The 16581-nt window shown below is 40.2% G+C and overlaps 1 protein-coding gene across 4 annotated transcripts in view; it reads left to right on the top strand.

Annotated features, from left to right (window-relative positions):
• Positions 1–16581, top strand: part of LOC140186350 (astrotactin-2-like) — a 1795681-nt gene that overhangs the window by 184755 nt on the left and 1594345 nt on the right. For all 4 annotated transcript variants that reach the window (XM_072240512.1, XM_072240511.1, XM_072240510.1 and 1 more), the window contains exon 2: positions 13507–13694. In XM_072240512.1, coding sequence (XP_072096613.1) covers positions 13507–13694 — 188 coding nt within the window. The remainder of the gene's footprint in view (positions 1–13506; positions 13695–16581) is intronic.

Below are 16581 nucleotides of genomic sequence, written 5' to 3'. Positions count from 1 at the left end.
AATTCCTCTTCATCTCCGTTCAAAATGGACGGCCTCTACTCTGAGGCTGTTCCCTTACAGATATCTCACAGCGTCAGAAGGTCATTGAGTTTCAGACAGACCAGAGAAAATTTTCACTGAGTTGATGACTTTCCAACAGTACTTGACATCTGTCTCATTGTGTGTTCTTAGGAACAGTCCATGGAGCAGAGTGTCCTCTGTTATGCAGCTGCTGGGGATGAGGCAGAACATAGACCTTTGCATCCAACTCCAGGCCTTCTTGACAAATCCACAAACAGGTGGATGACCATTTCTTGTAAAGAGGTGGTTGACCATTTCTTCCCCGCTGCAACCGTCCTGAGGGCAGTGTACACTGGAGTGATATGTTGTCTTTAGAGGAAAACTGTGACTGGGAGAGCACTTCTCACCACCAGCCAAGTGAGGTCTTGATGCTTGTTTGTCCTATCTGGCACAGAGGTCTTCTGCCAAATTGTTTAGACCATTTTATCAGTGAACAAGCCCACAGTCGCCCTCTCCCTCAGTGTCTGAAGTACACTCTGAGCTGACCTCTGCATGGTGGGCCTGGGGTTAAAGATGTTCACTGGAAAGAACTCCTCTGACAGGTAATGTGACAACATCCACCTGGCAGGGACATGGTGTTGTAACAGGGCCAGGCCTATCCTCCATAACACTGCAACAGGTAAAATCTCAGCATGTAGTGACGTTCATTACCTGTGTACGTTTTGTCTACACACTGCCTCATGCAGCCACATATGAAGACAGTCATCAGGATGTGGGTAACATTGGTTATACTTACACACTCATTCTCTGGGGACGTGCATGTTGACCCATGTGATTTGCTCCATCTTGGACCTCCAGATAAACTGGAAGCTATTTGGGTAATAACTGAGGCAGAGGACTGAGAAACAGGCCAGTCCTGTGTTAAATACTGGCGCCCTGAGTGCTTATTGCACCTGTTGACCAAATTCTTCCCAATTATTGACAGAGAATGCCATTTCCACAGATCCAGCTTTTGTTTGACCCTCCCAATCTACATCAGCCAGTCCTTGTTTTACACACCTCAGACCCTCTGATCCAGATCTCCAGCAACTTCAGGTAGTCAGACCTCACAGAGAAGGGGACTTTGGTGTGGTAAGACCAGCTGCTGAAGAGCATTGCTCTCGCTCTTCCAGTGGTTGACTTTGGCCCCTGATGTCAACGCAAACTGGTCACAGACACTGATCAATCTGCAAACAGACTGTGGATCTGAGGAGAAGATGGTGACATTGTCCACATACAGTACATGAAGATCTTAATTTCTTTGTCTCTTCCGTCTTAACAATGTTACCCCTCTTATGCTATCATCCTTCCTGATGCATTTGCTGAAGGGTTCTATGCACACAAACAAGGCAGGAGAGTGAACAGCCCTACCCAACTCCTGACTTGATGGGGAAACTAGCGTGACAACATCTCATTGTGCTGACGGATTTGACTCTGGGAATCACTTTGCAGTGGCACCTACTGCTTGTTGTCAACTTCTCCAGGAGTAGACTGCTCCTTTAATTAAATGAATCTTTCATTTTTAGCAAAAGGTTCAATGTGTTCTGGATTAAAGTTGCTTCTCTACAGTCATTAACAGATCTAAATGGTGAAATTCCACTTTGAAACATTACAGATGAGAATGTTGATGCTCACATATTCAGTAGTTACATTTAAGTAAATAGGCTAACCAGCACATGCGCTTGTTCTTGTTTGAGAATGAGTGGTGTTGGGTAATCGCTCTGCAGAAACTGTAGGTTTAATGCTGAAGAATAGTATGGATGTATTTATTGTAAATACATACATGCAAATTATCATTTTCCATTGGATCTATGGTCTCTTCAGTAGTCCTTTGAGGGCAGTTGTCCGATGTTAATCATCTTCAAACAGGGAGTTGTATATTAAACTTAGCTGCTGTAGCAATTGCAACTTGACTTGTACTTTACAGGCAAGTGATTGTTGCATTGGATAATGCCTGTATGGAGGAATGTTGGGATATATCCAGTATTACATGCTTCTGGTTACCAGTTGTGCTTGTGATAAATCAGGGTGATAACTGTGAGATCCTTTTGTTCCACCTGCCTCAAGAATGCTTATTATATTTTCCGATCACATATTGCCTCAAACATGGGACATGACCATCATGTGCAAACGTTCATTCAAGTGTTCAAAATATATTACAGGGCAATAAATATTAGAGTCCGACAGCAAAGGGAATTTTGAATTTGTGAAAGCATCATTAAACACGTACTTCTGTTTTTACAGGAATGATTAGACTGGCAGCTGAAGTGGTTAGAGATCAGGCGGAGATTTCACCCTTTCCAAATTTGGAGCACTGATTTCCCCAGTGACTGCCTGACTTGCATCAGCAAATGTTGGTGTTGAACTAAAGACGTAACTAGACTGAGCAGAGGAGCATAATTAATCAATTGGAGCTTATCACGTATTATTTCTCACTTATTTAGTTCACTATATCAAGTCTATACTGAACATTCCCATTTCCCCACTTAGCATCAACTAATATGCAAAAGGACATGTTGCTCTGAAGATATTAAATCTCTATAGCATTCTCGCATTATTATTATTTGCACTTAGATTTATTTAGGATGAAATATTAAATGAAAATCTACATTCCTCTTCCTGGTTTAAGTTGGCTATCCCACATTAGTATTCCAAAAAGATCAAGGAAGTTATCCCATTGCCACAGTCACTGTTTACCCTTCCATTGACATCATTAAAGGAAACTTGCTGTTTACATATTATCATTCAGGTAGTCCTGCATTAAGCAATAATTAATGTCCCAATTAAGCCCTGTTGCAACAGAACAGACTGTGTTTCCTTCAAAACATTGATTTGATCAGGTTTTCTTGATTATGATATGCTACAACTAAAGTGGTCTGTATCATAAAGATAGTGTTCCCTAATCCATCAAAGTTGAAGTATATTTATTATCAAAGTATGCATATGTCACCATATACTATCTTGAGATTCATTTTCTTGCAGGCATTTACAGGAAATTAAAGAAGTACAATAAAATTTATGAAAAGCTATAAATAACAAAAACTGACAAACAACCATTGTGAAAAGAAGACAAATCATGCAAATAATTAAAAAAAGATAAATAAATAATACCGAGAACATGAATTGTAGAGCTCTTGAAAGTGAGTCTGTAGCTTGTGGATTCAGTTCACTGTTGAGTTATCTGAAGTTACCATGTTGGTTCAGGAGCCTGATGGTTATAGGGTAATCAATAGCATTACAACCAATTTGCATTATAGAAGTGTGTGTTATTGACAAAACTATCTGTATTTCAGTTTGTGGGAACTCATATAGTATGTCTTGCAAGAATAACTGCAATTCAAACTTGCTTTATTGCCTGCAATGTGCTTTGGAACAAGATGAGGTCATGAGAGTCTCAAGAAAATTGATGCCTGTTTTCCTATTCAAAGCAGTTATTACTTTTTTTAAAGCCAAAGAATAAACTATAACGTGCCATAACAATGTAGAGCTCTGCAACAAAATACAGCCATGAAAAGAATATTACAGCTTAGGTAGCATTGCAAGTGAAGCAGCCTTAAACAACTTAACTTGTGGTCTTATTCATTTCCATAGATGCTGCCTGACCTACTGAGTTCCTCCAGCATTTTGCCTATGTAACTTATGGTCTTGTGTGTATTTCTGAGCAAATTAATTATGGGCTGCCTTCTTCGCTTGCTCTGACATTGACAAACTGATATCAGACAATCATTTTGATTATGAGGGCTCATGATTCAGAGGAAGTGATGTTCTGTGCAAGAAAACAAATGTAAATTTACTTAGGAAACAGAGTAGAAGAAACAAGTGTTAGCAACTTCTGTGAATAAAGGCTGGGCAACTTCACCAGAAAATTAGGTGAACTGAGAGCAGTCATGAGTTGTGCGTATAGACTCGGTCCCAGTAACTTGCAATACTCTGCCTATGCAGCCTCATTCACAGTCAAGTGACCCAGTCATCTGCACACTGCCTGGCAAAGTGGCATTGTCACCATCTGCTGCCTCCTTCTTGAGATCTAATACATGTTGTAATGCAAAGTTCTGTGCAGTGACACGGAATACCCTGAATGGAAGCAACACTGCAGTGCAAAAGACCAGCTTGCTCATTAATGCAAAAAATAAAATTCGATGGTCTAAGGAGGAGAACAGAAATGAATTAGATAACAGTATTGCTTGCTTAATGAATCTCCTCTGCAGTACAAGTGATTGGAATTCGTCTCTTTTCATCTTCCCACCCAATGATGATGTAGAAACATAACAGTACAAGTCTACTTGTTTGGTCAGTCAACAGCCTGTCACCAACAGTGTGTCACTTTGATTAAAAGCCGCCTGGCAGCCTCTTCGTTTTCCTGGGTCATAATAAATTGGTCTTGTTTTTGTGGCTTCTTGTTTCTTCCAGTTGGTAACATATTTCAGGTAGTTGAATCAATTCAAGTTTGTTTTTCCTGTTAAAACCTACATGGAATTTGATCATCGTTGTTATCACCAAAAAAAAAATAAAATTTTAAAGATTATCTGTCAAAGTGTTTTTCCTCCAAATGGGAAGTGCATAAATAAAATTAATGGACTGAATTGCAATATTTTGTGTGCTTGTGCCTTCTTGTAATTACAGGCATTAAAGTGTGCAGTAACATGATTAGAGTAGCTCCTATTCAACATGAAAGTGCAACCCCTTGTGGGTTGAGATCTTAATTGTTTGAACTTAAAAGAGTGCAGAAGAGAATCTTCCATTGTTAAATGAGGAACTGAGAAGGGACCTCATTACTCTGCTTTCCCTCTGAAGATGTGTCTGTGTTTGCAGAATGGTTAACATTCGAAAACCAATTTCCCCTGGGATCAATAAAGTATGACTATGACTATGACTATTTGTCACCGTGAAAATCCAATATGAAGGAATAAAAGGATCTGTGTTGAATCAATTTAATTTTTTATGATAGTGGTATGAATGATGATGGTATTAGATTGTAAGACCATATGATATTAGAGCAGAATTTGGCCATTAAGCTCATCAAGTCTGCTCTGCCATTCCATCGTAGCTGAATGTATTATCTCCCTCAGCCCCAGTCTCCTACCTTCTCCCTGTAAACTTTGATGCCCTGGCTAATCAAGAACCTATCGACATCTGCTTTAAATATACCCAATGACTTGGCCTCCACAGCTGTTCGTGGCAATGAATTCCATAGATTCACCACCCTTTAGCTAAAGAAATTCCTCTTCATTTCTGTTCTAAATGGATGGCCCTGTATTCTGAGGCTGTGCCCTCTGGCACTAGATTCATCCCCTGTAGAAAACATCCTCTCCAGATCCACTTGATCTAGGCTTTTCAATATTCGATAGGTTTCAGTTAAGATTTCCCCTCATTTTCCTAAACTGGAGCAGATATAGGCACAGAGCTATCAAACACTCCTCACATGTTAACCCTTTCATTCCCAGAGTCATAGTACTGAATCTCTTCTGTGTCCTCTCAAATGCCAGATAAGGGGCCTGAATCTGCTTACAATAGTCCAAGTGCAGTCCGACCAATGCCTTATGAAGCCTTGTCTTTACATTCTTGCTTTTATATTCTATGTGATGGTCAACAAAGTCATCACCATCATAAACTACAGATTTGCCCTCATCCTCCTCTGCTCCAGGGAAAATAACCCAAGTTTCTACTTGGTTTGCATTGCTTCCTTGTTTTTTTTCTTTTCTAATACTTAATAACTTACTGTCTGTTACATCACTGGCATTTAGGGCAGCAGTGAAGGTCCTCCATCTCTGGCAGTGTTCAGGGCTTCCTTTATCATGTCAGTAGCTTCCTCTTGGTTTTCACTCCTGTCAGTCATGCAAATCCCAGGTGGAGACTCAAGAATGCCTCACATCAGATGTAGAAGGATTTTTCATTGCTGTTTCTGTACCCCTGAACCTGGAGGACTGATGGACCACTCTTGGTCTGTCTTCTACTCTTTGACCTGTTTGGCATGGATGATCCTATCAAGAACCAAAGCATAAAGCCCTGACTCCAGCCAGCATAGCTCTCTGGGTCATTGAGGCACACAAGCCTCCAAACTAAGACAAAGTTGTGGTCCTCTTGAAGGTTTCATTTTTAATATTATTGTAAGAACTCAGAAGCTTTAAGCCCCAGTGCTCCAGCTTGGTAAGCTTTGCAGTGATAAGAATAAATAAAAAATAATTATAATCATTAAACTGCATGTAATGGTAATTAGTAATGAAACTCAACACAGCAGATAGTGAGAATTTCAAATAAAAATAGAAGGTACTGGAATCACTAAGGAAATCAGGTAGCATTTGTGAAGACAAAAACAACATCAGTTTGCTGAGTGTATCCAGAATTAAAATCTTAGATTTCCTTCTGAAATACAAGGAGGCCATTTGGCTACTGAGTCTATGCCCCATCAATTTATCCGCCCCCATTATTTACCCAAAGCCAATTAGAACAGAGAACAGTACAGCACAGGAACAAGCCCGTCGGCCCACAAAGTTGTGCCGAACCAAATAAATTAGTAATCAAGTGGCCAACTAAACTCATCACTTATGCCTACACAATGTCCATATGCCTCCATTTTCCTCATATTCACGTACCTCTCTAAACTTCTCTTAGATGTCCTGAACATATCTGCCTCTACCACCACCCTAAGAGGTGCATTCCAGGCACCCACCACTCTCTGTGTAAAAACAACACTTCTCACATCTACTTTAAAATTACTCCCTTACCTTGATACATGTTTTCTGATATTAGACATTTCAACCATGAGAAAAAGATACTGTCTATCTGCACCCTCTATGTCTCTCATAATCTTATGAACCTCTATCAGATCTCCCATCAGCCTCCACTACTCCAGGGGGAATAACCCAAGTTTCTCCAACCTCTCATTATAGCACATTCCCTCCAATCCAGGCACAATCCTGGTAAACTCTTCTGCTCCTATCCAAAGCCTTGACATCCTTCCTAGAATGGGGTGACCAGAACAGTATGCAATACTCCAAATGTGGCCTGACTGGAGTTTTATTAAGCTGCAACACAACTTCTGACTTTAGAACTCATTGCCTTGACTAATAAAAGCAAGCATGCCATATGCCTTCTTAAAAACCCTATCAATCTTTCAAAGATCTATGAACTTGCACCTTAATATCCCTCTGCTCATGAACACTGTTAAGTGTCTTAGCCTTAACAATGTATTGTCTCTTTACGTTTGACTTACCAAGGTGCAACACTTCACATTTGGCTGGGTTAAACTCCATCTACCATTTCTCCACCCATATTCTGCTGTATTCTTTGCTGGTCATTCACAATATCCGCAAAAACACCAATCTTTGTATCAACAGCAAACTTACTAATCCACCTATCTACATTTTCATCCAGGTCATTTATATATATCACAAGTAACAGAGGTCCTAGTACAGATCCCTGTGGAACACTACTTATGATGGACCTTCAACTAGAATAAGTCCCTTCAACCACAACTCTCTGTCTTCTATAAATATCCAGTTCTGAATCCAAATGACAAGTTCACCATTGATCCCATCACCTTATTCTCCTGGATGAGCTTCTCATGAGGGACCTTGTCAACTGCTTTACTAACCCACATAGGCAAGATCCACAGCTCTACCTTCATCAATCACCCTTGTCAAAAAATGCAATCAAGTTAGTAAGACATAACTTGTCTCGCACAAAACCATGCTGGTTCTCCCTAACTAGGCCATGGTCTTCCAAATGTTCATAAATCCAATCCCTAAGAATTCTGTCCTGTAACTTCCCTAACACTGACATGGACTCACTAGTCTATAGTTTGCAGGATTATCCCTGGTTCCTTTCTTGAATAATGGAACAACATTTGCTCCTTGCCAGTTGTCCGGGACCTTGCATGTGGCTAGGGAGGACACAACGATATTGGTCAAGGCCCCAGCCATATGCTCATTTGCCAGGGGTATATCCCATCAGGCCCTGGAGACTTAACCACTTTAATGCTCTTTAAGAGACCCATTACTATCTCCTCCTTTACTTCAAAATGCCTTAGCATATTAATACTCTCAGCACTGATCTTTTGAATCTCTGTATCCTTTTCCTTGCTAAATTCTGATGTAAAGTCATTAAGGACCTCACCCACATCCTACGCATCCAAGCAAATGTTCTCCACTAGTTATCCTCTTGCTCCTGATGTACTTTATGTATAGAATGCCTCAGGATTCTTTTTAATCCTACTTACAAAATACTTCTCATGGCCCCTCCTGGCTTTTTTTAAATTCCCTTTCTGAGTTATTATCTGACTTCTTTGTAATCCTTCATGGCTCTGATTCTAGCTTCCTAAGTTGTTCATACATTTTCTTTTTCTTCTTGACCAAATTCATCACCTCCCTTGACATCTAAGGTTCCCTTACCTTTCCATCTTTGTCCTTCCTTCTTATTGAACATACATTGGCCTGAAACGTCGACTGTTTATTCATTTTCATAGGTACTGCCTGGTCTGCTGAATTCCTCCAGCATTTTGTGTGTGTTGCTCTGTAACACACTGATCCTGTCCTGTACTCTTGCAGTTGGCCTTTAAACACCCTCCACTTGTTTTCAAAAACAGCAGTTCACAATTCGCCCTCCCTAGTTCCAACCTAATGCTCTTGTAATTTGCACTGCTCCAGTTTCATATTCTCCCACTAAGGTCCAGGCTTAGCCTTATCTATAGCTGTCTTAAAAAACTTAAAGAGTTGTAGTCACCTTTCCCTAACTTCTCACCCATTTAAAGGTCAGTCACCTGGCCAGGCTCATTACCCAACACCAGATCCAGTACATTCCCTCCTCTTGTTGGACTATCTATATATTGATTTAATAAACTTTCCTGGATGTACGAAACAAATGCTGTCTCGTCTAAACCACTTGCACCAAGAAGGTCCCAGTTTACAATAGGGAAGTTGAAGTCTCCATAACAACAAACCTGTTGTTTTTACACCTTTCCTTAATTTGCTTGCGTATCTGTTCTCAATGTCCTGGTGACTATTGGGAGTCTGCAATAAAATCCCATCAGTGTGATAACAACCTTCCTACTTTTGAATTATACCCTCAATTATTGGATACACCCTCCATTCTGTCCCCTGTGAGTGCAGCGGTGATATAATCCCTGATTAGTAATGCAACTCCCTACTGCACCACTCCCCACCTTTACCTCCCTCACTATCTTTCCTAAAACATCAAAACCCTGGGATATTAAACATTTATTCCTGTCCCCCTCTCAACCAAGTCTCTGTAATGACCACAACATCATATTTCCAGTAACTGATTCATGCTCTTAGTTCATTACCTTTACCCATTATACTCCTAGCATTAAAATGCATACACTTCAAACATCTACCGTCTTCTCCATCTCTCCACTTTCTGACCTGGTACTCTGGTTCTCATTCCCCATCAAACTGATTTAAGCCCTCTCAAGTAGCGCTAGCAAACCTCCTGTCCAGGATATTGATTTCCCTCCAGTTTAGATGCAACCTACCCCTCCGTCCCAGAAGAGATTCCAATGATCTAAGAAGCTGAAACTCTGCCTCCTGCACCATTTCCTCAGCCACTCATTCATCTGTACTATCATCCTGTTCCTGCCCTGACTAGCAGGTGGCTCTGGGAGTAATCCAGAGATTACTACATTGGAGGTCCTGCTCTGCAGTCTCTTTTCTAACTCCTGATGTTCTCTGTGTAGGACCTCTTTTCCTCTTTTTACCTACATCAATGATGCCAATGTGCACCTTCAACTTTGGCTTCTCACCCTCCCCCTTGACAAAATACTGCAGCAGCTTCAAGATATCCTGGACCTGAGCACCTGGGATGCAACACATCATCCTGGCGTCTCTTTTTCTGCCACAGAATATCCTGTTTTCCTTCTAACCATTGAGACTTCTATAACTACTACTTTGCCTGACTTCCCCTTCCTTGTGGAACCTCAGAGAAGGCTTGGCTGCTGCTGCTGTGACCTGATAGGGCATTACCCCGCCCTCCCCCATCCCAGCAGCATCCAAAGGGATTGGCCAAAGTGAACCCTGCACTCAATGCCTACTCCCTGTACTTTTCCTGGTGATCACCCATCTACTATTTGATGCATGTACTCTGGATGTGCCCAATCTCAGTAGATGTTTTATCTGTGAAATTTTTAGTCTTCTTCAGGGTCCTGAATGCATCCAGCTCCAGTTCCAGTTCCTTGTCTTTGTCAGTCAGGAGTTGAAGTTGGGTGCACTTCCTGCAGATGTAGTCAGAGGAAAGATTGTTAGTCACGCTGAAATCCCACATCTCACAGGAAGAACATTCCACCACCTTAACCATCCTAACTACAATGAACTAAGGATTTACAGACAAAAGGAAAGCTTACCTAATCTTACACATCTTCTTTCTGACACCTTTGAGTTTTGTACTCACCTAGGTCACTTACTTAGCCTCTTCTCACCGAACTTGTTAAACTTTTGGCTCCAACTTCTCAAACCCAAGTTTCACAATCAAAACAAATGATAACAAATGACTCAGCACCCTTAGCCTCCACCTGTTCTTGCTAAAGCCTATTGAGCCAAAGCCTGACCTCTCTATCACTGGCCTATTCTACACAAGGACTGCTGTACTTACAGCTCACTTCCTTTTATTGGCTCAAATAAAACTCACTCCCGATGAGACATGTTATTTTCAAATAGCTCCCACATTCAGTGATGCTGCTGTCTCACTTGCTAATTCAAAGAATGTATTTTAAAATATAATTCATGGTAGAATAGAATATTCAAAAGATAATTTCTCTCTCTCATGCCCATCAATTTACTTCTATGATTCTTCTGTCCCTCACACCAGTTAAACTATCGAGCTGCACACCCTTAGGATTTGGGAGGAATCCTATGCACCAGGGAGGAAGCAACACAGTCATGAAAAGAAGGTTCAATTTTCAGAATCAGAACCAGAACCAGTTTTAATATCATTGTTATATGTCATGAAAATTGTTGATATGCAGTAGCAGTGCATTGCAATACCATAATAAAAGCTGTAAATTACGATAAGTATATTATATTAAAAGAGTTAAATTAAGTAAGTAGTACGATAAGAGAAAAAGAAGTAGTGAAATACTGTTCATGAGTTCAATATTCATTTAGAAATCTGATGGCAGAGGGGAAGAAGCTATTCCTGAATCATTGTGTGTCTTCAGGCTCCTGTACCTCCTTCCTGATGGTAGCAATGCGAACAGGGCATGCCCTGGGTGATGGGAGTCCTTAATGATGGATGCTGCCTTTTTGAGGGGTCACTCCTTGAAGATGTCCTGTATGCTAGCGTGGCTAGTGCCTATGATGAAGCTGACTGAGTTTACAACTTTGTGCGGCTTATTTTGATCCTGTGCAGTGCTCCTCTACCCCGCACACCAAACAGTGATGCAGCCAGTTAGGGTGCAGAAAGCACTGAAAATCAGGATTGAACCAGGATTACTGGCGTAGTGAGGGAATAGCACTACCTGTAGCACGACCATTTCACCGTCTACTTGTACTTTGTACTTAGTGTCCTCTGCTTTCATTGGTCAAGAATGGAAATAATTAATTTGAGAGGAATGAAACTGTTCGAAAGAACAACGTTGGCTTAGGTATAGTCTTGATTCTTATTTTCATTCTAATCCTGCATGATCAATGTCTATTCCTGATTTGGATATCACCTCTCTTCTCCCATCTGAGTGCAGTTTCAGTGAATTGTAGAGGGTTAACTAACATATTTCTTGTGAAACATAAAACATTAATTCTAGATTTTTAAATTGTCACCTGCCTTTTTGCAACACTTGTCCTCGGATCACAAAGTCTCTCCCATTGAAAATGCTCAGTTGAACTCATAAAGAATACAAATATATTCAGCATAATTCCTTCCTTCTCCTTTCTGGGAAGCACCAATGGTGGAAATAGAATTTGTGGTTGGAAGAATTGCAGCTTTGTTTTTTTTGAAAAGCCAGAATCGGAATCAGGATCAGGTTGAATATCACCGGAATATGTTGTGAAATTTGTTCACTTTGCAGCAGCAGTACAATGCAATACATGATAGCAAAGAAAAAAACTGTGAATTACAGTTAAATTAAGAAGTACAAAAATGGAAATACAAAAGTAGTGAGGTAATGTTAATGGGTTCAATGTTCATTTAGAAATCTGATGGCAGAGGGAGAAGAAGCTGTTCCTGAGTTGTTGAGTGTGTGCCTTCCTTCCTGATGGTAGCAATGAGAACAAGGCATAACATGGGTAATGATGGACACCGCCTTCCTGAGGCATTGCTCCTCAAAGATATCCTGGATACTATGGAGCTAGTACCCATGATGGATCCAACTAAGTTTACAACTCTCTACAGCTTACTTCAATCCTGTGCAGTAGCCCCCCACCCCATACCAGCCATAGGTGTAGCCTGTTAGAATGCACTCCACGGTACCTCTATACAAATTTCAATAGGTACTTTTAACGTCAAAGAAATGTATACAATATACATCCTTAAATTATTTTTCTTCACAAACGTCCACGAAAACAAAGGAGAGCCCCAAAGAATGAATGACAGTTAAATGTTAGAACCCCAAACCCCCCCCCGCTCCCCCCTCCCATGCACAAGCAGCAGCAAAGTGATAATTCCCTCTCCCCACCAGCAAAAAGCATCAGTATCCCCCACCGAGCACTCAAGCGTGCATCAAAGCATCAATAAAGACACAGACTCGCAGTGCCGCAAAGACTACGCGTTCACCCAGTAATTTGACATGCCACAGGCTCTGTCTCTCCTTAATAAGGGAAAAAGAGATATTTCTGTTTCACAGCGAGAGGGGAGACATAACAAAATAACTCACTGATTTATGGTGTTAAAAGACTGTTGTGTCACTTTTCCCGAGCTCTGTGCCCAAAGAACTCGGGTCTTTGGGCACACAGCCAGCAGCCAGCTCATTTTTTTTGATCTTCTGTCTTCCACAATGCACCAGGCGGTGACACCAGTCTCGAATCCACTCACCTCCAGAGCCACAGAAATCCGTCATCCTGAAGGAAGGCGCACTAGTCTTCCAGGCCGTGTCCTTGGCACATGGAAAAACGGCCAGCTATGACACCCCGAGAGCGGGTCCCATTTCCACAAAGACCCAAAGTCAGCATGTAACTCCAGTTCAGGATCTTCAAAAAAACCTTGAAAAGGGAAAAAACAGATATTAAAGATGGAAATAGAGTTGTTTCCAAAGATTCAAGCAAAAGAGTTGCCATTAGGCACCGTTGTCCTCCTAAGCTCCTAAGAGTGTTTTTAGGAGAAATATAGCCACTGTTGTGCCTTCTTTGTAGCCGCATTGATATGTGGATATGTATTTGTTTCTCAAATAAGTTCAAAAAAGTTGCAATTTTACAACCAAAGCATTGATATCTTCTGTTTTAGGAATTGGTCTGAAACAAGTGCTTTATTGGACATTGTTTCAATTTAAACTGTAGCTTTGAATTCATCTTCTCTTTTGCCTCTCAGAGATGACGGGGACAGTGGCAGATATCTCTTTGGTCCATTGGAAGCAGCAGTGGTTGGAGAACGGCACCCTCTATTTCCACGTCTCGATGAGTAATGCTGAGCACTTATCGCAGATAACTCCACCGACAATGAGGGAAGCCTCTGAAATAGTGGATGAACAGATGCATGTCCTTCATGTCTCAGTCATGGTAAGAACACCACGAGAAATACTGCAACGCATGAAATTCATTCTTTCTATATCGTGCGTCACATTTTTTTGCCTGTAAAATGTGAGCAAAACAGGCTTCTAGACAGCGTTCTGATGGAATTATGCATCACTTAATGGACATTAAATCTCAACTGATTGATTTACCAGTAAAGCAAGCAAGTTCAGTTTGAAGGGCTTTAAGTAACGTTAGCCACAGTGTTAAGGGCATTGCAAAAACCTACCATGAGGTTGTGATTTCCAAATTTGGATTCGATCCATAAAATGCTCATTAACGTGTTTCTCATTTTAATTAGATTTTAGTTATTTTACATTAGCTGTTTCATATTTTTGTTTACTTGACAGAATTTCTCTCACAATGTGCACAAATGTTTTAATTATTTCTTGTGACCTACAGATGTGGCTAGCACTAATGGAATTTTGGGCATAATGTACATAATTCCCGTTGGTTACCAGAAACACACTCTATACAATTCCAGCTACCTTCAGAGGAGTGAAATAGAGAACTTGAAACAAAAATGTCACATGTATGTCAGAGACACCCTTACTGTTGTTGGAATGAGGGTGGAGCACTTATGGCAAAGTGGTGGTTGTTTCATTCTATTAAAGCACACTTTCTTTTCTAACCAGTGACCTAAAATAAAACTGAAAATACTCAGCAAATTGGGCAGCCGCTGTGGATAGAGAAACAGATAAAGTTTTGGGATAATTGCCTTTCATATTCATTGGCCTGAAATGTTAACTCTGTTTCACTTTCCAGAGATACTGTCTGTTTTGCTTGATGTTTTAGTTTATCTCAGTTTTAAAATATTTGAAGTATTTTACTCCTGGATTGTGACTTGACATTAATGTAAGGTTGGAAGTGCTCTTTGCATCCTTGGCAAAATTCATTCTCGTGAGATCAGACTTTGTGGAGGTGCCAATTGTTTTGAGAGACATTGTGCACTGTAGTTCAGGAATGGAAAATGCTGATCGCTGTATCACCATTGTCTTTATAGCTCATTTCACTTGCCTATCATGATGAAGCCAATAACCAGGAAAAGCTACAGTTTAACAATAAAGTCAAAATGTAATTTTCTTTTTACTAAATGAACTACATCTTCCAAGCTGGAGAGGTTCTTCTTGAAGCTATTTTTAGCACATTAGGAAGTTAGAATTTTCCTGATCACATGGCTATTCTTGAAATGACTGATCAAAAATAGCTGATCTGAGTAATGCATTCAGATGAATATTCTGGGCTAAATGCTGCAAATTTAAAAACAAAAATTTGCAACTCAGAAGTGGCTTTCTTGACCTTGAGGCACACCATCAGGTTTTCTGGTTAGTTTTGCAGTTTTGTCAATGTTGTAACATTAAAAAACTGTACACACCATGATCACACAAGCACTTGTCCAATAATAACTAAGTGTCTATTTTCAGTGATACTTATTTAAAGATACCTATTGGGAAGAACACCAAGATTTCTCCCCTGCTCTTTTGCAACAAAGCCATTGTATCTTTAAAGCACATCTGGAGTGTGAAAATGGCTTAATTCAGATGCCAGCCCCTGTGACAGGTCAGCCTTCCCACACAAGCTGCACTGGTGATATTTTTTATTGTGCTCATTTCATTTGGCATCAAGGTTGGAACAGACATCGAGGACTGAAAGACCTACTCCTGTGCTGTATTGTTCAATAAAAGCCTCCGCTGTGCTTTTTTGGACCTTCAACATTATGATTCACTGGGCAAGGAGAACAAGGGATGCTGGTCATGTTGATTTTACCAGAAATAAATTATTTATTGTATCTGTGCTCTGGGAGGGCTACAGAAAGCTGTATTTGGGTGTCCTCTGTCTAATAGTTATATTATTCACGTGTTGAATATTATGGGAAGCCTTGAAGGCAAAGTGTAAGAATGATTTCCTTTAGCTGAGAGGCCAGGGCCTGAATTTAAATCAATTGATAGAAATATTGAGAGGAGGAAAAAAAAACACTTAACAAAAAAAGCTGCTTAAAATGGAGGCAGAGTCAAAAGCATTCACTATGACTGAAAACAAAAGGCATGGATGTATATTTGAAGACACCAGACAAAGCCTTGGTCTAAGAGCTAGGAAGTGGAATTAGCCTCAAATCCAGTATCGCTGTTGTGGATATAATGGGCTGAGTGGCACTTCTTATTCTGCAAATTTCTGTGCATCAGTTCAGCAATTATTAGTTGTTGTAGCCATTATTAAATTGGCAAAAATTCAACAGTGGGGACTATTCCTGCTTACGTTTTATGCTTAATGAATGGTGTTAAAATTGTAATATAATCAATGGCTGTCAAAATTAAAAACTATCTTGACAGGCATACAATTGAAAGCCAGAGGTTTATACTGTTGGCATGAATGTTGTGATGCCTTGAAGGGTTTTGTAATTACCTGAAGTCTGATCTGTATACTTCAAAATATTCTTGTTTCTGAAGGCATTGGTCTCATTTAAATAACTTGAGATAGATACATAAACAAAGATTTAATTGCTGATATCCAATATTCAGTGAATGTTCTATCCTTTATTTTAATTTTTTTTGTTAATTACTTATTAATGAATTGCTTCTTGCAAAGTTTGTGTTAAAAAAACTGTTGCAATTCTTCAGAATAAGGCAGAGCAGTGGAAGCTCATGAATGCAGATGTGAGAAAAATGCTTCAGTTTTACTTGTTTTCCAAGTCAGCAACACACCTTTTAGGTTGATTAATTGTCTTTGTGCAGAAACTATCCCTTGTAATCGTTTCCAATTTAAGTTGACAATCCTGGACGGCAGATGAAAGTTTGCCATAGGATACTTATCCCTCTACATCTGATGGGCGGATACGGTAGGCAAGTTAAAACAATTGAAAGACCAAACTCAATCT

The sequence above is a fragment of the Mobula birostris genome, chromosome 22 (assembly GCF_030028105.1).
Source record: "Mobula birostris isolate sMobBir1 chromosome 22, sMobBir1.hap1, whole genome shotgun sequence".
Lineage (NCBI taxonomy): Eukaryota > Metazoa > Chordata > Chondrichthyes > Myliobatiformes > Myliobatidae > Mobula > Mobula birostris.
This window is presented reverse-complemented; position numbering and strand designations above follow the sequence as displayed.